Raw genomic sequence first — 23,277 nt, 5'->3', positions numbered from 1 at the left:
ACATTTATAATTACAGCAGGCCTAAGCAAAAGGGAGTAGCCTAAGACATAGCCTACAAACGTGGCACACAATTGGAGCAAGCACAAACAAGCAAGCGCAGATGATGGCAAAGGCATCACAGCAGTTAATGCATTGAAAACAATTCAATTGTTGCTTGGGAACTGCCCTTTCGACTTCTTCTTGTAACAGGTGACTCCATGGTGAGGGGCTTTTGACATGTAATTGTGTGGCATGAGTTTGCTGACACTTGCTGACACTTTTCCTCTTTGTAGCCCTTTGCATGCAATGCATTTATGATGGTTCTGAGTTAGTTCGTTCACCTTTGGTTGTGACAGCACGATATATGGGCTATATACGGTGTACCAAATAAAGTATTTTTTTAAAATAATTTTCCTTCAGGAAATGATCGCTCAACATTACTAAATGAAGAGCTTGCCTTTCATTCTTGACATTAATTGTCTTGGTAGAATTGCTTTCGGTCTTAATCATATGTTTGTATACTTTTTATCTAGGCTACAAACTCTCTTCTTGGAACTCTAGTGCAGCCAAATATGCGTGAGAAAATTAGGATTTATTGTTTGGCAGTCGTGAACTTTTAGCTGCAGCTGTAGTTCCAATGAGACAACCTGTAGGGGGACCAAAGTGGGAAAAGTTACAATAGTTGTTTTAACTGAGTCACCCCAGTGCATTACAAGCGGAGTTGTCTAAACACTGTCACGTTGCTACGCGAATAAACAGGCAGCTATTAATAAGGTGTAAAGAGTAAAGAGGCGGTCAAGTTAGCCTACTTAACTTCCTCTTTGCTCGCTGTCTTTTCCAGTTGGGTAATACTTCCCGTTTATTTCAGGGCTGGCTTCAGTTCCTGTTACTTGATGGCTGAAAAACAAAGTTAGTGAGACAATGCGGTGCAGTGTAGGGGACAGTCGACATTATCAGACAGTGATGACGGTTTTAATTATTTGATCTTGCGCATGCTGAATGTCTCACAGCTCTGACGGTATTTTAAAAGGCGATTTTCTTTCTTTCTGGTAATGGAATAAAGGAAATGTATTTCTTTCTAGTCATATTGATGCTGGGTGTAATCCCCTCCATTTGTAAAGGTAAGTAAACCTCTTATAGGCCTATTTGATATTTCTTGTGAAAGTTAAAGCGTAATATTAAAATGCAGAGCAGCTGACTGCTCAGAGAATGTTCTGGGATGTATGTGAACGGCTTGTTTTGTTTTGGTTTCATAACAATGTTCACTCAAGTTAATTGGGGTCAATAAAAATCAGTATTAAATTGAACTAGAAATTATTTACTAGTCATAATATAATATATATAATATTAGAATAGAGTAGCCGATATTGTTTAATTAGAGTAGACTGATTATTTTATGTGATTTATGATTCTCTGATTTTGGAATGCTTTTAAATCTTGTATGATCTGTATTATATGTTGTTGTCTTTGACCTGAAATAGGTCTTTGTGATGTGTTGCATGTTTTAACACCAAGGACCATGTTGGAAATAAGTGTAAACACTTTAACATGCTATCCTTTGGATTATGTTGTTTGTCAAATCCAAAATAAATCAAATCAAATCAAAAAAAAATCCTTTCATCCAATTAGCATTTTAAATTATCCTTATTATTCACAGTTACAGATGGGCTTTTAGTCCAAGACTAAACACTGTTCATCTAGCCTACATCATCAACTGCATCAAAATCTATTTTTTATACTATTTAAATCACAGGTCGTATTTCTTAGTCAAGAATACTTACAGTAGAATAACCACAAACATCACTTATTAGGTTTCGAGCAATATTTGTTTGACATTTAAATATTATAGTACTTCTTATTCTCATATTAACACAGGTATGGCTTGAACATACAATACTAATTGTTTTAGGTGTCTAAAAGTCTACTACCATATATGAACATAAAGTAATATAGTCAGGTGCTGAAAGTAACTAAGTACCTTAACTCAAATACTGTACGGTACATTTTACTTTATTTAAGTGTTTCTATTCAATGCTACGTTGTACTTCTACTCCACTACATCTCTGAGGGAAATGTTGTAGTTTTTACACCCACTACATTTATTTGACAGCTGTAGTTACTAGTTACTTTACAGATTCAGATTGTTATTCAATTATGATATATGATTATAGATTAAGCATCCGGGGAAATACATTTGTTGAAATTAGCTCCTCAAAGTCAAAAGAGACTTGTAGTATTTGAGGGTCAAATGACTCTCCTGAGTATTGAAGAAAAGCACAACAACCTGCTGGACCCCAAGTTCAGCTGCAGAGGTTTTCTTGAGTCATTTTCATCCAAAGATAAACCACACAGATCGAAGGTGAGCACACCATTTGAAGACCAGTTTATTTGTGGATCATCTGCACAGCCAAGTGAATAAGAGCCTCAGCTGTAGTGGGATGGTAGTAGTTTTGAATCAACTTTATCCGTGATAAAATTAGTCTAAATATTAATATTATAACAGTATACGAATAGTTGTGGAAATGCATTGTGCATAATTCAGATACGAATATTTTGTACTGGAATTTGGCCAATGAGCGGTTTGCAATCGCATAGTCTATATCCACGACGTTCCACTTCCGGGATTGCTCCGGTGCCGTAGGAAATTCCGCCGGATGCATGTCTTTTCGCCGATGTCCGTTTCCTTCCACTTTCTTTGTCTTGTAATTTTAGACTCCGGTGGATTTATGAGGAGTATGGACTCTTCAGGGTAAATCCAGACAGCTAGCTAGACTATCTGTCCAATCTGAGTTTTCTCTCGCACGACTAAAACAACTTTTGAACGTATACACATTGCCGTCACCTCACTAATGATGACGCCTTATAGTTTGTGCACGGTTGTAGAAAAAAGAAAGCCCAGGGGGGAAATTACATTTTTACACTGTGTTGTAACTTGTTACACATTACACACAGACTAGAAATACACACACATATGCACAAACAGGACCTTATACTATATACATGCATTAATGGAGAGATGTCAGAGTGAGGGGGCTGCCCATGAACAGGAGCCCTGAGCAGTTGGGAGGTTCGGTGCCCAGGAGGTGGAGACGTGGTCAGTACGGGGACTTGAACTGGCGACCAAGCCGAGCAAAGTCCCTACGGACTCAGCTACTGCTGTGTAACCCCAGCAAAAATGTACTCACCTCCATTGTATTCAGAGCAAGCTGATTGGCGTTTACATTGGGTAGAGTCAGAACAGCATCAGAGAATCAACGCATGCTGTTATATGATATTTCCAGAATCTTCAAAGGAGCTTTCACATCTAACCCTGTTTGTTTAGGTTTAAACGAACCCTGGTGTGATAAGTACAGTTGGTCTGGGCTAGTGTGAAAGCTGTCAATCAAACTCTGTTTTATTTCTTCATGAGCTCTTAGTAACACCAAGAATATACACATAAGAAGCATTAAAATGGTGCATGACCTGCTCTCAGTCAGAATGTGATTTTCCCACATGGGTCCTGATGCAGGATGACAATAACCAAAACTGTCCAATCAACTGTCAGTCCGTATAACTTCATGTTTCCTCCTCTTGGTGCGCTTGTAAAAAGTCAGGATGAACATGAACCTGACCAGAACTAAAAGGCAACAATGTAAAGTGTTTTCTCTTTGTCACAAGCAAATTAATTGAACTGCAGGTGTGAAGTAAAAAAAAAGGGCAAAAACTGTTGATGATAAGAAAAGATTTTTAACCTGTTATCCTACTTGCTGGAAATTACATATCTCCTGGAACATTTTGTACAACATGAACCAAACTTAGATTCATTGTTTCATTTTCAAACACAATAACTAATTTATTATGTTCTTGTGATGTACAAAATTATGTCATGAATATCAAACTAGTTGAAACTAGCCAAATATTTTTAATGGTGCTTTTAGAGTGATTTTGCTGATTTAAATCCAGCTCCGTGTTGTGGCAGAGTGGGCAGTGTGTGCAGATGAACGGTGTGTGGTTTCCCTCCGTGGCACTAGTGCACAGATCTCAGAGCAGCTGAGGTCGTTGTTTTGCATCATCCGGCTGATCCGGCGGAGGGAAGCCACACACCTTCATCTAAACACTGCCCACACAAAGATGACACAGAGCTGGATTTAGATCAGCAAAGTATCCTTTTTGAGATCCACCATCCAAATTTTTTTTAGAAGAGTATTCAAGAATTCTGGAAATATCTTACAAATGCTGTTAGGTTTTTTTAAAACAACCTTTTGGATCTAACTAAATCCCTAGATATTATTTTTTCCAGAAAAACGGATGTTTAGCTCTGTGACTCTTCTATGTAGTGTATGAGTGGCTTTTGTTTGTAGCCTATATTCCTGTTTTGAAGGAACCTTAATAGTTTTCTAATGGGCTTTTTTGCTGTAGCTATAATAAAGTCTCTTGCAGTGCTAATATAGCCATAATCCAAACTGAAGTCTTCCTGTAGTTGCTTCAGATGAAAAGATTTCCACCTGAACCGTTTGTGAAGCAGCAACAGGAAGTGTTGAGTCATCAAGGTTAGTTACCAACCAACCAACGAACTAACTCGTTATGCATGTAGATTTGGACTTTTTTACTGCACTTTGTTGTTGGCCGGTCTGTTTTTAAGAACGCAAGGGAAGAATGGAAGAAAAGATGCAGTCACAAGTGAAGTAATTGGTCTAAAAAAAAACTGGAAGGATGCTAGAGAGGATGTTGTATCAGTTTACCGTATTTGGAAACAGAAAGACACATTACAAAATACACACCACCTTTGCCACCACCATGGATGACTCTAATTTGAGTGCATGTGTGGAATATAATACCAGTATATTACTCTGTGTACATTCCCCTTGAGAAAGTCTTAATAGATGATACACAAGTCAGGAGGAGGAGAAGTCTTACGAATCCAGCGGCTTTCAAGTCAGAGAGACACCCGCAAATCCCTCTTCATTCATTTTTGAATCGCTGAACAAATCTGAGATGTCAGAGATTCAGAGGCTACCAGATATCACCTGGCTAATATTAGGTTATCAAACAAAAAACAAACCAGAGCAACATGAAGGCCAGAGAGGTGAAACTGAATTTTATCACATTGACAAAGAAACTGTATTCAATGTGGATCGGTCAAGTCATTATAGCCGCTTTCCGACCGGAGGGATTTTTGCAGTTCCTAGAACCCTTTTTTTCTCGTGTTCCGACTGGACCACTTTGGGGATTTTTAAGTTCCTCTGGCTGCAGTTCCTGTAACTCTTTCAGCTCCTACTTCAGGGCAGGGTCTTTTCCCTTTTCCCTTTTCAGCATAGGAACCTAGGTCAACGAGGGTCGGGTTTCCGGTACAGACACATCAACAACGGGACAATTTTAACATTTTTGCCATCTTATTCATCACTAAATTCACTTCTGACAACGTTTTAGGTGAGAAACCAACTGTTTAGATTTCAAATATAGGCAGTCTTGCGAAAATTGATGCCGAATTGACAATTTGCCTCAAAGTTTGGAGTTGAGAAGCTCCATGAAGTGAGGCGACAGCCAGCAGGCGCCTGCCCCGGCTGCTAGCTCGTCGCTCAGCCAGTCATGCTCAGAGACCCCGCTGTAAGCTGGAGGTCTCTCAGACCACTCTTGTTAATAAGAGGCTTTTATTTTGCCGTTGACGGTTCGTTCGTTTAAATATCACAACACATGTCCATCATAAGATTAACGGGAACCTGTGGTTAAGTGTCTTTTCGGAGTTAAACTCCACAAGCGTGCCCTGCGGGCTTGACAAAACTGGCAGGTCAGCCGTCACTCACACACACAGTCACACACACACACACACACACAGTGTTGGGAGTAACGCGTTACAAAAGTAACGCAATTACAGTAATGTATTCCTTTTTGCTGTAACGCAGTAATATAACGCATTACTAATTAAATTTCGGTAATATTATACTCGTTACAATCTCAGTAACGCGAGTTACAACGCATTTTAACGCAACATTTAGTGGTGCATTGTTTTTTTTAAGAATTCACCAACAAAAAAAAAAGCCGTATTATTTTCCTGTCGCTGTATTCGATGGTTGAGATGACTGCAGAGACAAATACATTTGCGAGATGGATATTATTTTCAGGAGTTATTACGCTGCGTTGAAGTGAGCTGTCCTGTTTCTGTTCCCGTGGTCAGAGCCAGAACCAGAGACGGTACGGACAGCATGTATGTCCCAACAGGTGACGGTACGTCAGCGGCTGACAGATATAAACATGTCGGGAATTAATGTTGAGGCTTGCTACACGTAAATATCATTGCATTTTATCAGCCGTGGAGAGTAACTATGCCTGTAGTGGAATGGCTTCGAATGACGACCAAAAACGCTTGTCTTTTACTGTGACCATTTACTGTTCAATATGTTGCAGTTTTACAAACAAGAAAGTGAACAACTTGAGCCTGATGGACATGTTGCATCTCAGTAAGCTAGCAAGAGTAGGCTACACAACAGACAACTTCCGTGTAGCCTACTTCAAAATAAAAGCACTTCCTTCTTCCACTTCCCTTCCGTATCTCATTCACAAGTGAAGAGCTCGTGAACTTCAGGGCAACAACACCATCAGACTTATTTCCCACTTTTCTTCTCCCTTCACTGGAAATTTTGGACATTCTGGTCAAAGGTGCGCTCACCTTTGCTCACGCAGCGAAACGCCGGAGGAGAGGGAAACGGGCCGGTGCGCTGGTGCGTCTCCGCCAGCGAGGATCACGCACACCGTTACCTGGAATATTCCTCTCTAATGTACGTTCTCTGCCCAACAAAGTGGAGGAATTACAACTGCTGTTGGGGGGAAACAGGGACTTTTCTTCATCTGCTGTTTTGTGCTTCACGGAGACGTGGCTCTGTGGAATAATACCGGACTCTGCTCTGCAGCTGGCAGGCTTCCAGCTTTTCAGAGCGGACAGAGACACGGACCTCTCTGGCAAAACTAAAGGTGGAGGAATCTGTTTCTACATCAACAGCGGTTGGTGCAACGACGTGACAGTGATCCAGCAGCATTGTTCTCCTGACCTGGAGTATTTCACCATAAACTGTAAGCCTTTTTATTCACCCCGTGAGTTCCATTCATTCATTCTGGTCGGTGTTTACATCTCACCGCAGGCCAACGTGCAGCGCATGCTTGCCGACCAGATACTGTGTGTGGAGCGGACCAACCCGGACTCCCTAGTTATTGTCCTTGGTGACTTTAATAAAGGGAACCTCACTCATGAACTCCCTAAATACAGACAACATATTAAATGCCCGACCAGAGAGGAGAACATTCTGGATCACTGTTACACCACAGTCAGGGATGCTTATCACGCCGTCCCCCGTGCTGCACTGGGGCACTCTGACCACGTCATGGTCCACCTGATCCCCGCCTACAGGCAGAAACTAAAGCTCTGCAAACCTGTAGCGAGGACATCAAGGAAGTGGACCAGTGAGGCTGTGGAGGATCTCCAGTCGTGTTTGGATTGTACTGACTGGGATGTGTTCAGGACTGCTACCAACAGTCTGGATGAGTACACAGAGGCTGTGACGTCATACATCAGCTTCTGTGAGGACTGCTGTGTTCCATCAATCACCAGGGTGAGTTACAACAATGACAAACCCTGGTTCACAGCCAAACTCAGAAGGTTAAGGCTGGCTAAGGAAGACTCGTTCAGGAGTGGGGACAAAGACAGATTTAAAGAGTCGAAGTACAAGTTTAACAAGGCAGTGAAGGAGGCTAAACGACGGTACTCTGAGAAGCTCCAACGCCAGTTCTCAGCTAATGACTCTGCGACTATCTGGAAAGGATTTAGGCAGATCACCAACTACAAGCCTAAAACCCCCCACTCCTTCAATGACCGACACCTAGCCAACGACCTGAACGAGTACTACTGTCGATTTGAAAGACAAAAGGACAGTCCTGACACCATCCCCCACGACACCTCCCTACAGCTACAGCCACTGTGCATCACCTCCACCTCACCCACCTCAGCAGGGTCCTGGGCCCCCCCACCAATGCCCTCCTTAAAGGTCCCCTCCACCTCCACCCCCCCTCCCACCTCAGTGACGACTCTCTCCATTCACGAGAGGGACGTCAACAGACTCTTTAGGAGACAGAATCCCAGGAAAGCTGCTGGACCGGATGCTGTCTCCCCATCCAGCTTGAAGCACTGCGCTGACCAGCTGTCTCCAGTGTTCACAGACATTTTTAACACCTCACTGGAAACATGTCACGTGCCAGCCTGCTTCAAGACCTCAACCATAATCCCTGTCCCCAAGAAGCCAAGGACCACAGGACTTAATGACTTCAGACCCGTCGCCCTGACCTCTGTGGTTATGAAGTCCTTTGAGCGCCTTGTGCTTTCACACCTCAAAGCCATCACCAACCCCCTCCTGGACCCCCTGCAGTTTGCCTACAGAGCCAATACGTCTGTAGACGATGCAGTCAATTTGGCCCTCCACTACATCCTCCGGCACCTGGACTCCGCAGGAACCTACGCCAGGATCCTGTTTGTGGACTTCAGCTCTGCCTTCAACACCATCATCCCGGCTCTGCTTCAGGAGAAACTCTCCCAGCTTGGTGTGCCTGACTCCACCTGCAGGTGGATCACTGACTTCCTGTCTGACAGGAAGCAGCATGTGAAGCTGGGGAAACACGTCTCCGACTCACAGACCATCAGCACCGGATCCCCCCAGGGCTGCGTTCTTTCTCCTCTGCTCTTCTCCCTGTACACCAACAGCTGCACCTCCAGTCACCAGTCCGTCAAGCTTCTGAAGTTTGCGGACGACACCTCCCTCATCGGACTCATCTCTGATGGAGACGAGTCCGCCTACAGGTGGGAGGCTGACCACCTGGTGACCTGGTGCAAGCAAAACAACCTAGAGCTCAACGCTCTAAAGACAGTGGAGATGGTTGTGGACTTCAGAAAGAACCCAGCCTCACCTGCCCCCATCACCCTTTGTGGCTCCACAATTGACACTGTGGAGTCTTTCCACTTCCTGGGAACTACCATCTCCCAAGACCTCAAGTGGGAGCTGAACATCAGCTCCCTCGTCAAGAAAGCACAACAGAGGATGTACTTCCTGCGGCAGCTGAAGAAATTCAACCTGCCAAAGACAATGATGGTGCACTTCTACACAGCCATCATTGAGTCCATCCTCACATCCTCCATCACCATCTGGTACGCTGCTGCCACTGCCAAGAACAAGGGCAGGCTGCAGCGTGTCATTCGGTCAGCTGAGAAGGTGATTGGCTGCAACCTGCCGCCGCTCCAGGACCTATACGCCACCAGGACTCTGAAGCGTGCTGGAAAGATTGTGGCTGACCCCTCCCACCCCGGACACAAGCTCTTTGAGACACTCCCCTCTGGCAGGAGGATGAGGTCCATCAGGACCAAAACCTCACGCCACATAAACAGTTTTTTCCCCTCCGCCACTAGCCTTATTAACAAGGCTCGGAATCCATCCTGACTCTCTCCACACCCCACTGTAAATACTCTGTACCTACTGTACCTACTCTGTACCTACTCTGTACCTACTCTGCTGTAGCGTTCCTTTTTACTACTGTTTAACTTATTTTACTATTTATTTAATTTAATTTTATCGTTATTAATACATACTGTGTGTATATGTTTATACTTATATTGTTTATATTCTTTTTATCCTTCTTATATTTGTATGTGTGACATGCTCCAACAACACCATGACAAATTCCTCGTATGTGCAACGTACTTGGCAATAAAGCCCTTTCTGATTCTGATTCTGATTCTGTGACGGTTCGCAGTAAAACTAAATTACTGTTAAATAAGGTTGTGTAGGCTACCTTTTCACAAATCAGCTGTAAATCAAGTACTGTAAATAATGTTAATAGTGAGTTTTAATCACACTATAATTGAACATTTCCTTTAGAGTGTTTTAACCTAAACAACATGAATTTCTTATTGAAGTGCTATAAACAAACATTTTACAACAATGCTGTACTTTTAATTGAGTATTTTCATTTTCTCCTACTTATACGTTTTACTTATCTATTTTGTATAGCTTTAGTTACTTTGCATATTTATATTAATTATACAAAATATGAATAATCTATGATGTATTAAAGTGGATAAAGACGAGACTTTATTGATCCGGTGGTGAAATTCACAAGCTAGCTGCCAAATCAAACTTCCCCTGTTATTTTGGTGAAAGTAACTCAAAAGTAATGCAAAAGTAGTGTAACGCATTACAATTCAGAGACAGTAATATTGTAATATAACTAATTACTCTCAAATGACAGTAACTAGTAATCTATAATGTATTACATTTTGGAAGTAACTTGCCCAACACTGCACACACACACACGGTCACAACGCAGCAGGCAGAGTCGGGGGAGAGAGAGATACTCGTTTATCTTCGGGAGACTTATTTATATTATGACAAATATGCTATATACATTAGATTTAGTATTTAGTTCATACTTTTTTTGGTGTATTTGTTTTCTGATTTTAACGCTATAAAGACCGTTGCCGTGCTTGCATCACTCCTTTACCCCTCCTATAGTCCCTATGGCCACTTGGCCAGTGCGAATGCAAATGGAAAAAACGGTTTTGAGTTTTGTTTTTTTGAGTAGTTAGTAGATCTGTTTAGAAGTGGACTTTTCCTATAACTACGTTCCTGTAACTACTTGGTTGGAAAACGGCTATAGACATCTGATTTTGGGGCCGGGATCGGTGCATCCCTACGACAAACCATGGTGTTTTTCAAGTTGAACAAATCTTAAATTTGTAAACAGGATACATTTTATTCTGTACAAAATAAAGACCTCTTACCACCCTCAGCAACTCACTAAAGCATGCTCATGGGAGTGAAAGCTCTCTGCAATGCCAGTCAGGAGCATCAAAACAAAATTTGATACATTTTCTGTTTGATTTTAACATTTCCCAGAATGACTTTCAGTTACTCTTGAGAGAGGTTTTGTCTTGAGCTGGATACTGGGTGAAGATAGCAGTGACCTAATGTGTATTTCCAGTGGAGGGAATTAACGTGAGAGTGGTAGTAGCAGCCGACAATGCTGTGGTGTGGTATGTTTTGTTATTCAAATTACAAAACAAGTCATCTAAGAGAACATTGTGTTTCATATGCTGCTGGCATTACATCCACAAAGATGTTGTGGCTTGAAATTCTATATATTGAGTGTATCACTGTTGGTAGAATAACATACGTACCTGTGCATCATGTGAACACAAAAAGTAGTAGGCATATACAGTATAGTATCAGCTAACACCTCATCTTCTGTATAGTATCAGTGAATACAGGCATGGTTTACGCTAAATTATTTAACTTGTGGCAGGTATGAGGTGAACATTTTTTGGAGTTTATCCTGTTTATTTCTTTACATAGAGTTTTTCAGGAAAGCATAAAATAATTGCAATTGTTTGGACACTGAAAGCATGTGAATATGATGTGTGTTTTGCTGTGCTGTTTGAGCTTTGTGTGTGTGTGTGTGGAGAGTGCATTTGTCTTGTTGCTGTAAAACATCACACAGTTTCAGTAAATGCTACTTTTTCTAATACAATTTAATAAATGGGACTTACAGGAATAGTTAAACTTTTTTGCCAAGTTGGAAAGACTGGTACCCCTCTCATGTCTGGACTCTAAATATGAAACTATGGCCAGTAGCAGCTTAGCTTAGCATAAAGACTGGAAACAGGGGGAAACAGCTAGGTTAATTAATTTGGTGCTGGTACACGGATTGTGTTCCTGTTGGACACAACCAGCTTATTTATGCTTTGTGTTACGCTTAGCTATCCAGCTGCATCTTTGCCATACTGTACAGACGCAAGAGTGGTATCAATCTTTTCATACAACTCTCAACAAGAATGCAAATGAGCACATTTCCTAAAATGTTAAGCTAGAGTTTTATTTTCATTTTGAAACGTTAAATAACATTACCGTTTCCTGCAGGCCAACATGAGAACACCTGCAACGTTGTCCCCAAAGATATATACATTGAAGTGAGATCTGATATTGATGTAGTATGCCAGACTTCATGTGTCCATGACAAAATCTTCTGGACGCTCAACAACAGGCCTGTAGATAAAAGCCTGTCAAACACTATCAACTCGTCACACACAGTCCTGTCACTGAGGAACTTCACCCACCAAAGCGCTACACTGCTGTGCCGCAGTGAAAATACTCAGCAAGTCCTTGGAGGCACCACCATCAAAACATACTGTAAGAAGCATATTTGGTGCTTATATTCTGACTGTTCATATAGCTGTAGATGCCTGCGATAACATCACATATATGACATTAGTGACTTGCTTTTTTCACAGCAAAACCCAGCAAAATATCATGCTTTTTGCATGGAACAGATCAGACAACTGAAGGTTCACCAGACCAGATCACATGCAAGTGGGAGCATCACTTTAATCCTTCAAAGAAAATAAACTACATACTCAAGTGGGTGTCATATTTTCTTCCTTTTGTGTAAGAACTAATGCAGGAACAATTCTTTGTCTTTTTGATTTATGGACTTAATGTAAAACATGTATTTCTTTTAGTGCCTCTTCGTCAGTGCTTACCAATCAACCTACCTTTGAAATCTGCAAGAGTTCTTCAACAAACTGCACCAATATAATTAATCTCAAATTGTTTGATCACAATATTACTGTGAGAGCTAAAATTGATGATTATTTGGAAGTTGATTCTGACCCTTACACGTTTCACCCAAATGATATATGTAAGTAACAAAGTACTTTTTGTAGGAAAAATATACTTCTTAATGATATATTCGTGTTTTTACATTGTATGTTTTTACATTTTAATGTGCTGTCATAATCATATTCCCTCAGTGAAAATGATACCTCCGCAGTTAAAAGTAACTCCCGTCTCTGATGATCTGTTGGTTGAGTGGAGACGGGCACGTTTATCTCAAAAGTGTCACTGTCAAGTCAAATACAGCAAGGTACGTCCCTCTTTGATCACCTAAATACAGCATTTGAAGTATTTCCTGAAAGCAACTGTAAAAACAGTATTGAATAAAATGCAACAATGTCAATAATAGTGATCCCACATCAGAAAAAAAAAGATGACTATAAACCACAACAAGCTAGAGCAAATGTATTGTAGAAATTCATTTAAAAATATATATTTTTTTAAACAACAATTTGTAACAATGGATGAATCCAAAATTACTCCCTTGGTCACTGATTTGCTCCTCAATATGTAATGGACTCTCAATAGTTTACTCAATAGTGAGCAGGTAATTGAGATTTCTGATACTTACATTTCGGGTCATCGCTGACAGCTGTAAATTCATGCAACTGTAATTTTCTCATCTATCAAATGCTGTGCATTGTGGGATTGTTAGCAGAAAGTAGTGGACAAAATAGACGCTACTTTTTTCATTCCATTGTGGAATATTTAGGGCACTTAATATAGTGGATACATTTTGGACACATTAAAATAAAATGGCCGAGAGTAAATGTAGTACACCATAGACCAGAACGGCATCACATCATCAAGTGCTAATCGCCGGCATCGCGCCATCAAGCGCAGCTGCGCCCCCATTTGGGGGAAAGAAAAGCGTTGTCGCATAAAGGGAGAAACAGAAGAAGAAAAAAAGCTGTTGTGAAAAAACAAACACATTTGAGGCACTTATTACGTGAATATTCACTGTCAGTGTGGTAAATCGCTCAGTGATGTGGTGACAGTTACTGATGGATAGCTAGGTTTAGATATTATTAAATATTAACCATGTCTTAAAAAAAAAAAAGTTTAGTCAATAAACAAGAAATAAATGGGTACAAACTTGTCAAAATTATGATCCAAACACATCAAATTGCATTGACAAAGGATCTTCAGTTGGCTATTCCCGCCAAAAAAGGGTACGATCTTGATGTTTTGAGGGGTTGCTATAGCAACAGAATGTTAAACTGAAGCTTGCAGAACACTACCATTTCTTTTGCTTTATTTCTCCCAACGGAAATAAAAAGGGTAAAAAGTTGTACACAGCTGTTATTGTTTTGTTTTTTGGATTCCTCTTCATGGCTGATTGCCATTTCTGTTTGCCTTTCTGTTCCAGGCTGTCAATGAAAGAACTTCAGAAGAAGAGGTATGAAACACGTCTCCTGGCAAAGCGTCTCATTTCAACTAAACAAAGCTGTTTGTTTAAAATCTTTCTTGGTAATCATGTATTCAGCTTTGGACCCTCTGGGACTTCCTGAGAATTTGAATGGATGTTTCTAATCAAAATCTTTCTGTTTTTCCCAGTTGGTGCTCAATGAGACTCTAAATGGAAACGAACACGGGAAGGTGACCATTGAAAAAGTTGAATCCTGCAGTAACTACACATTTTCAGTCCGCTGTGCTTTAGACAAGGCCCCCTGGAGCGACTGGAGCCAGAAGATAGTTCTTACCACCAAACTAAACAGTAAGAGCAATGTTGAAACAGCTTGCATCCACATGACTGATAAAAGCAGGCTACTAAATCACCTATGCACAAATATCGTTAAAATATCTAACATTATTATTGATGTTTTGGATTTTATGTCTAGTACTTGTCCTGTAGATGATATTTGAATGAATTGGCTACAATAAGACAATTATTTGGCACTACTGTTAATCTGCTCTCATGGTCCAGGTGCTCATGAAGCTCAAGAATCACACATTCATATACATCTTCAAGATGTTCATATCTTATGAGTTTACTTAGAAATGCATCCGTATGCTTTTAGTGGGAAATTACAATGTACGCTTTATATTGGAGCTTTGGGTTGCTAATAATACAATTACAGTTGTGTTAGACCCTGAACTTCTTTTGTTGGCTCTGCTGGACAATATGTTTGTATACAGTACAGTGTGTATTTTTTAATGTCTGCATATACTGTGATTCTAAGATATACATAATGAACTTGGCAGAGAATGATGGTTTGTGTTTCTGATGTAATATGTGCATCTAGTTCACCCATTTATAAATTACTGTTAGTTTCGTTTCAAATAAATAAACCAAAAATATACATTTGCAAACTTTTGTGAATAAATAGTGGAAGATTGAAATTCAGAAAACATAATTTTTTGGCTCTCAGTCTGTGTTGCAGGTTGGGACTTGATTGTGAATATCTTACTACGAAATCAAAGGTTGAGTCTGTGTGTGACGCACATTTAAACTGAAAAATAACTCCAGAGAACTGATAATAGCCTGGTGACTCATAGGTTATCACAGAGTTGATGATTTATAATTTCTGAATAAGGACTACGTTGCACATTGTAGCGAAACTTGAATTCTTGGTAGAACCCTAGACAGATGACCCTTCTTTTCTTTAGTCGATCAGTCATTTTTTAATGCTTTTTCATGCAGAAAGTTTTTTCCAAGAAACGTATGAGCACATCTTTGGTAAAAACAAGATTTTACGTGGTACATGCATGATTCTTTGTAGAGAAACTCAGTTGTACAGACCTGTCGATTGAATCAGTTAATCAATCAGTGTTAGTTGAATAAGACTTTCTTTACTCGAGGACAGCCCTACAAATGACAAATTGTGCTATCACCCCTACATTGCTTGCAGCTGTTACCATGAGTTCAAGGCCATTTTGCTTTCGATTGCAGGTGTGAACAGTGATACTGTTTAGTTAACTTAGTTATCATGTTGCTGCATCATCATATTTCTGTATACAGTGTATTCCAGTCTGATTATTTTGTACATATTTAAACCCTTTACAGAGAGGGATGTCAAGCTGCGCCTGTGGAGAAAGATAGCTGAACTGGAGAAAAATGGAGTTAGAAAAGTTCATGCCATGTGGACGGTAAGGAAGCCTCTCATTACAAACTGTAGCATGTTTTTAAAACTTCACGTCCTTCATTTCCAATCTCATATTCATGCTCCTTACATTAGGCCTACTTATTGATCTAAAGTGCTTCAAACTGTCTCCGCAGGAAATTCCTTCAACATGTCAAGACACATTTACCTACACTATCAAACAGACTCCCTACAAGGAACACATGATGGGAGTAAATTATACGGATACTTTATGTGGCAAGTCGACTTGCGATGTGAACCAAGATGCACACAGAATACACCTCACAGTCCAAAATAAAGCCCCGCTTGAGTTTATGGACTCAGTGTATGTTCCAGCCATTGGAGAAAGTGAGTTTTAATGCTATTGATTTTGCTTTTTTAATGGGTAACCACAATTTATGGATCATATTGCTTCATTTTAATGGATGATGCTGTGCCCTAATGCATGTTAGTGGTTTGGTATGAAGCAATTTGCTTCCATTCACTTGATCTCACTTGGCAGGCCTCCCTCAAGTTACCGACATCCAGACCTCAACCCTTGAAGGCGTTATTCTGGTCAGCTGGAAAGCTCCTATTCAGCCTGTCAGTGGTTACATGATCGACTGGACCCACAATGGAAATCAATACCAGTGGAAGGAGAGCAACGACACTAACACAACACTGTCCAGTAGGTTAGAAAACAGGCACGACGTGTTCGATGGATGTTGAATAAACACTTAATGGGTGTTAACATTAATCTATAGAATGAGCTTTGTGGATTGAGTCTGAGTCATCATCGAACCCATGATGATTTATGGGCTATGACTTTGACCATCAGATCAATTAGTGTCTTATTTTGCATTGTCTGGGTGTGGCAGATAATGGATTCACTGGTGGAAACTTTTAAAAGCAGCTCTGTAATGCATTTTACATTTTGAATGTGGAGTTTTCAAGAGATGCATTATTCATTTAGCTTTCTTTCATTTTAAACAAATTGTATATCCAGCCATATTACAGTACTCTGATCCAATGGAAATCACAATGGTCAGATTGACAGCACTTTAGCCCAATGGATTGGGGGGGAATCATATTTCAGGGGGGGTGATGCCACACCGTGCCCCCCTTCTTGCCCCCCTCCCTGCATGTCCCATGTGAAACCAAAAGTCAACGTTGACTTATTTACGCTGACTACTATTACTTAATTTACGTAAAAAACATACTTATTTTAACACAAACCTTGATCTTTTCCTAAACATAACCAAGTAGTTTTGTTTGAATTCATAAAGCTAACCACGTGTTTAAAACGTACAGCGTTAAATGACATGTGAAAAGCTTAACATGCCTTGTCATGACATATGACTTTAAAAGTGGTGTGCTATTTATATTCACATGAGATCATGTTGTGTTTACCAAGTTCATGTCTTAGTTTAGCATTTTAGCGGTTAATTAACAGTAAGCACAAAATACAACTGAGGCGGATGGGAACGTCGTATAAAATATTTGGACAAATTAACATTTTGATCTGATGATGGCGCTAAATGAAAAGTCAGGGTGCCACCAAAGTTATTACTATTCAGGATTGCATGACAACAATGTCTGATCAAAATGTCATGACAATTTTATTCAACTGTTTTACTAAAACCCCCAAAAATTGTTGCATCTCTCTTTCCCTCGTTTCCTGTCATCTCTCTACTGGTATTTTCCAATAATGGCACAAAATGCCCCCTAAATATAATTAAAAAAACAAGCAAAAATTTCAACCTGGGATCCCTAAAGCCAGTAGACTTTTTTTTTCTCTGCAGAACATGAATTTCTGAATAGAATATTATGACAATCCATGTAATAGTTTTTTGAGATATTTCAGTCTGTGATGGACTGCCTGACGTTGCCACTCTAAAGCTACGTCGCTAACATGGCTAAAAAGCTAAGCAGGACCAGTAGCAGAAGGAGAATTAAATCTAAATCACTTGCCACTTTACTGTAATAGCTTTTCAGAGAAGTCTTCCTTTCCTTTCAGACCTCCTGGATAAGACGCCATACAATATTACAGTAACTCCCCTCTTTGATGACAAGACAGGTCATGGCACGCAAGCCCTTCAGATCTGCTCCAGAGTGGCAGGTACGTCATTCAGATTTGTTTTATTAGGATTCTGAAAAAGTATTTTATAGTGTGTGTTTAACCAACCTGATTTCGAAAACGTCCCTACAGCTCCGGGAAACGTTACTATCCGTGTTAAGGCTAATGACAAAAGTGCCCTTGTGAGCTGGGATGTGAAGTCACAGGAGGCATGCAGTGGTGCCGCTGTTAACTACACCGTCTTCTACCGCACACAGGATGGAGGACCACAGCTCAGTAGGTCCACCTCTGACTTGTTTGAAGTTTGCAAATGCGTTGAAGATATTTATTTCCTCTTACCATTGTCATTTCATTCATGGATTTTCTTCTAGATGTTACTGTCAATGGCACAGAGTGCCATTTGAAAGATCTGAATCCAGACACACAGTACAGTGTCTATGTCAAGGCCACAGCTCTTACTGGAACTACCAAAAGCAGTGAGAACAGCTTTAAAACCAAAAGATTTGGTAAGTACTCTGTAGGGCAAAGACATACGTTTTAGTCCTTGTTTTACTGTATGAGCACAACTGCAGCCATCTAAACTGAATCTACTGTATAAGCGTGACCAGACATTTTCATACTTGCCCAGACTGACTGGCGGCAGGCTGAGAAGAATACTAAAGAAACTAGGGGTATAATGCATAACTATTGTATTACACACGTTTTCCTCTGAAGGCTCTATAGGTTAAGAGAGGTACATAGGCCAACACTTGCACCCCCTGCTGTGGCACCGGCACAACAAAGCAGTGCAAATGTTGCCATCCTAAACATGTTCATGAACAAGAATGCTTCACCACCCGATAGAACTGTCCTGTCCAAAGGAATAGACACTCAGAAATGGAGGTTAGGCACAATGGCAGTACAGCATCACATCTGTGTACCATGATGCAATTAACAAATTCTGGCCATGGGAATTGTCTAAATGTGCCTACCTTCAGGAGTAGATTGTTGTGGAAAGTCAGGGAGAGCCTGGGGGTAATTGGCGTTTACCTGTTAATAACAACTCATTGCATTTCTGGATCAGCCTTGAGTCAGAAGTGAAACACTTTCGACATTGGTAATTTTGGCAGATGTATCACTTGTGTTGCCTGCATGCTTTGGCATGTCTGGTACAGGCTGCTGAGGTGCTCACAGCAGCTGCAAGAGAGGCTGTCATTTGTTAAAGATAGAATAACACATCATCCCGCTTATGAACAAAAAGTTACATTCATAAGCAAATGAAATGCAACCTTGCTCAGTTCATTACACTCAGGTTTTGCTGCTACAGCCTTACTTTTCTGGTATAACCAGAGCTTATAGCGGCTAATGTTCACTCTATGACTCTTCTTTTCTAGTTGTACCACTGTTATGTCTCACCAGTTACCATTATCCTGTACTGTAATTGTCACTTGTGGCTACAGTAGCCACTATTCAGGAAAGGTGACATAGTCCTGTTTAAACCAACCCGCATCTGGCTCACAACAGCTGCTACAACAACCTGCTCCTGAAATCAGAGCCACACACAGACATGGAGGGCCTTGAGGGAGAGAAGATTATCTGGGGCCCATATCCATAGGTTCTCTGTTTGCAGTGATGGCCATTAAAGTAGTGCCACTGTTTATTTTCCCCTGTGGCAAACTGAGGGAAGTATCTAGGAACCCAAACAAACTGGAATTTCCTGGATGCCAGCTGCAAGCTGAGTTCCAGTGCTGTGAGATGTGGGCAGAATAAGGGACTAGAAGCAAATAGAAAACAAAGACAGAGATGACGCCTGTGTAAAATAGAAGTACTGTTTTATATATAAATATTTGTTTGGGGTTTATAAACCAGGATGACATCACAAATGTCAAATATGTGTCATATTACCAGCTGCATGTGCTATGATTCATCAGATTCCAACCACCACCATAATTACTCACATTACTCAAACAATATCTGAGTAACATGCCTTACCCATCAGTGATCATTTTTCGTGATCAACAAACTACTGCAACATAATTTATTGTTTCTTTGGTAGGTCCAGGGATCATCACAGCAGTCAGTGTCTGCGGAAGCATCATAATACTTCTTGTGTTATCTCTTGGATTAAGCTGTGCTGTTCAGTAAGTTTCAAACTTTGGGATTGATTTCAGATAAAAGACACTGAACCAAGGATATTCCCATGTCGGCAGTAATAAATGGCATATTGTACTACATGTTGTGGTCATACATGGACTAATCTACACATTTATGACCAGAAAACCTTAAAAAAATTGTGTCCTAATGATGCTAATAATCTGCTTTTTAGGTGGAAGAAATTCAGGGAGAAGCCGGTGCCTAACCCTGGCAACAGTTCTGTGGCGTTGTGGCCAGCTTCAAGTCGTCAAGAGGTGAAAACATATAAATGTGGTGTATAAATAAATTGCAGTGGTTTGTATTCATGACCCACTGGCCTTTATCCCGCTTTTGATCTAGACACCAAAAAAAGTAAAGTCTGCTAAATTATATTTTCTGTAAATTTAAATTGAAACAAACAGTTGATTAAAATGAATTTGAAAATGTCACCTTTGGCTCTGATCAGTTATAATGGATACACAGTATTTCACTATTTATTTATTTTTTACAGAAAAAAACATTGTTTATTTGAGACAATAATGAACATATTTGTTAGTTGCAGTCCTACTTTAAATTGTGATTTTTCAACATATTTTAAAGCCATCTAGGCACTTCCAGGATTACAAGTCAGATTAGCCTTAAAGTAATCATATTTTTAAATATATTGAGTCTTTGATTGTAGAATGTAAACTCCCCCCAGGTTGCTTGCTAAATCCCCAAATTCTCAGAAAAAAAGGACAATTTACTGTCCAGAGGCATCCTGGTTTTTACATTCATTTTTGTTTGTTTGTTTGTTTGTGTTGTCTGTTGCCGTTCTGTTTGTATGTAACATGCTTTCTGAGTCAGTAATAAGAATAATTAAAAATACATTTACAGTGTCCTCAAAGGTAGCCACAGCCTTGAATCCTATCAGAACTCATGACTATATACAATTTAATTCCCAACAAAAATGACACCATCCCTCCATGGTACCTTTGAGGTCATTTTCCTCTGGTTAAACAGTGTTTCATGGTGAAGTCTTTGATTAGAGTGAGAATTGAGAATGGAGAGATCACTGTCATGATTTTCTAACCAAGGTTTATCTCCTAAATAATCGACTTTCTGTGTGTGTTTGTGTGTCATGTGTGGATATGTCCATAGGGAATGTGCCCTTTCCAGCCATTCAGCAATCCAACTGAAAGCCTCTGTGACAAGGTTTACACAGAAGAAACTCTGAGAATGTCCATCTCTCCACTAGTTACAAGCTGTAATGGTAACCTAATGAGTGACCAGACAGATGAATACGTTGACCCAGGCACGGTTCCAGCGCCGGATGAACAGAATGAAGACTTAGTTAATCATGCTGAGACACAGCATCTATCTTCTCCTGATGATTCCACTGCACTGCTTCCTTCAGAAACCAGCCCATATCGAAGTCAGACTTTTGTGGAAAGCCCTGTCTCAAAACCCAATAATCATTGTAAGCGTCTTCCAGTGAAACAGCCAGAAAAGACAGCACTGGTGACGGTGTATGTCACTTTGGACATGTTTGAACAAGGTCAGGGCAGATGAGAGAAATGAAAACAAAACCATAACCATAGCAACATTCTAAGAGTAAAGAGAAGTCAGTCAGCTCTGAATGAATTGGTTTAGGTTTGCCAAAGAATTCCATGATTGTGTGTGGCATTATCCTGCTTGGCAATATGCCCACTGTGGAGTAAAAGAAGAATGATTGTAAACTTATATCAGACTTCATAACCCAAGTCATAAAATACAATGTTTTTGTGTAAATAAATGTACATTTTGTGACTGTCTATCCTTTATTGATACAAACATGTAATATTTATAGCTAAACAATGTGTGTAGTAGCTGTTTTATTGAGTCAACTTGATGTCTTTTGCAGAGATATTAAATATATGGAGATAACTGCATATACCTCTAGCAACATTTTTTGGTATCATTTAATGCAGTCTATGAAAGGAATTTATTTTTTGTTCAGTAGTGACAACATATACACCAAAATGTGGACCATTCAGAACTTTAATAAAAACTACATTCATTTTATGAAGTTTTTCTTTTTATAAAGCAATGAAATTGGAGGCCACATTATGCGGTTGAAATCATTAAACAAATGTGTGTTTGCAGACTGTATTATATCACAAAGCCCAGGTTTGTCCAGTGATAACATGCTGAGGATTTATGTAAACGGTGAGAATGATATTTTGCCTTTTGCTGTAAAATTCATAATATTAGCTATGTATTATAATATTCTCATAAGCCATATGCTTCCTGTCTGTTATCAGTAATATCTGCACTTGTTAAAACTGTAGTAAACTGCTTGCTTGAAACTGGAAAACTTAAATCATTGCAATTTGTTTCTGTACAAATTGGCTTCAAATGCAACAATGACATGTACTATACATAAGCTGCTTAATAGTGTAACATGTATTGTTTTACAGCCATTTTAAATGTGCCTGAGTATAGTAAGTATAACTATAGTCTTTTTGTATAAAATGCGGCACAGACTGCTTCAGAACTGCACTCAACAAGCTGTTTATAGACAATCTAATGCATTATCACATATTTGACTAATTTTTATTACATTTGTTTAACAAAGGACACTGCAGCATTTAATATCATTCCTGAAGCTGAAAAATCACAATGGGCATGAAATAAAGTACAGAAATTTCGTGTTTTACAAGCTGTCTTATTGTTTGATTACAAAATGTTTTTATGTAGGTTACTGCTTGTAATCAATTTAATGATCAATGTTTGGGTGTGTTTTTGCTAACAATAAGATCAGATAAGTAATTCTCATTGGTTTTAAGAATAGTAATTGGTAAATCAACAGTACATGTTGATAATGAAGGGGCCATTTTGATTCAATATGTTAATTGATAAATGTACTGACTTGCCACAACTCGTCCAAATTTTTCAAAAGGTAGACTTCGGAGGAACGAAGTATTTTGCAATTTTGTGTCCTTTCTCGTATATACCAGCAGTAGGCAGTATTGCGCAGGATGTCGTCTGAACTACAGACATTAACCAGACCATCGTTTGGTGACTGGAGTGACGTTATGCTAGCTAATTGCTAACTATCTGGATTTCAGGAAAACAGATAAAAAGATAACATCATTTTGAGATGCTAATCAGCCGTGAGTCGTAATAACCTATGTTTCGTGTACTTATCTGCCGGCCCGTCATAAGGTTGACCGGGCTTAAACTTGTTGGATGATTCTCCTGAATTAGTAGCTAACGGGCCCTGAGTCCGCAGTGCTTGGGTGAACGACAACCGGGGATCACTGCCTTCTGAGAGAGGGAGCATCAAGCTACAGGCTAGCTAGTATTACGAGGTTTGAGTTATTATCAACGATTGGCTGCACAA

At 39.9% G+C, this 23,277-nt stretch overlaps 1 protein-coding gene across 2 annotated transcripts; it reads left to right on the top strand.

The window, feature by feature from the left end:
* The first annotated feature begins 763 nt into the window (after positions 1-763).
* Positions 764-22,590, top strand: LOC116066302 (interleukin-6 receptor subunit beta-like). 2 transcript variants are annotated; one of them, XM_035995496.1, is made up of 17 exons: positions 764-939; positions 1,043-1,100; positions 11,910-12,179; positions 12,281-12,407; positions 12,509-12,687; positions 12,800-12,912; positions 14,032-14,053; positions 14,218-14,379; positions 15,670-15,752; positions 15,883-16,093; positions 16,248-16,412; positions 17,742-17,843; positions 17,934-18,077; positions 18,173-18,307; positions 19,837-19,921; positions 20,107-20,188; positions 21,054-22,590. In XM_035995496.1, the coding sequence occupies exons 1-17, from the start codon at positions 901-903 to the stop codon at positions 21,462-21,464; spliced, it is 2,388 nt and encodes a 795-aa protein (XP_035851389.1). In that variant the 5' UTR covers positions 764-900; the 3' UTR covers positions 21,465-22,590. The 2 variants fall into 2 exon arrangements, with proteins under 2 accessions (XP_035851389.1, XP_035851388.1); XM_035995495.1 differs by having other exon boundaries at positions 14,032-14,061; positions 14,220-14,379.
* The last annotated feature ends 687 nt before the right edge of the window (positions 22,591-23,277 follow it).

Source organism: Sander lucioperca, chromosome 19 (assembly GCF_008315115.2).
Source record: "Sander lucioperca isolate FBNREF2018 chromosome 19, SLUC_FBN_1.2, whole genome shotgun sequence".
Lineage (NCBI taxonomy): Eukaryota > Metazoa > Chordata > Actinopteri > Perciformes > Percidae > Sander > Sander lucioperca.
The sequence above is the reverse complement of the archived record's forward strand: the minus strand, read 5'-3'. Positions and strand labels throughout refer to the sequence as shown.

Bases quoted from the DNA above. Each gene is read 5' to 3' on its own strand.
- LOC116066302 (XM_035995495.1), top strand. From the start codon at position 901: ATGCGGTGCAGTGTAGGGGACAGTCGACATTATCAGACA. The intron at 12,913-14,031 runs GTACGTCCCTCT...TTTCTGTTCCAG, and splicing joins GTCAAGTCAAATACAGCAAG to GCTGTCAATGAAAGAACTTC. The intron at 20,189-21,053 runs GTGAAAACATAT...ATATGTCCATAG, and splicing joins CAGCTTCAAGTCGTCAAGAG to GGAATGTGCCCTTTCCAGCC.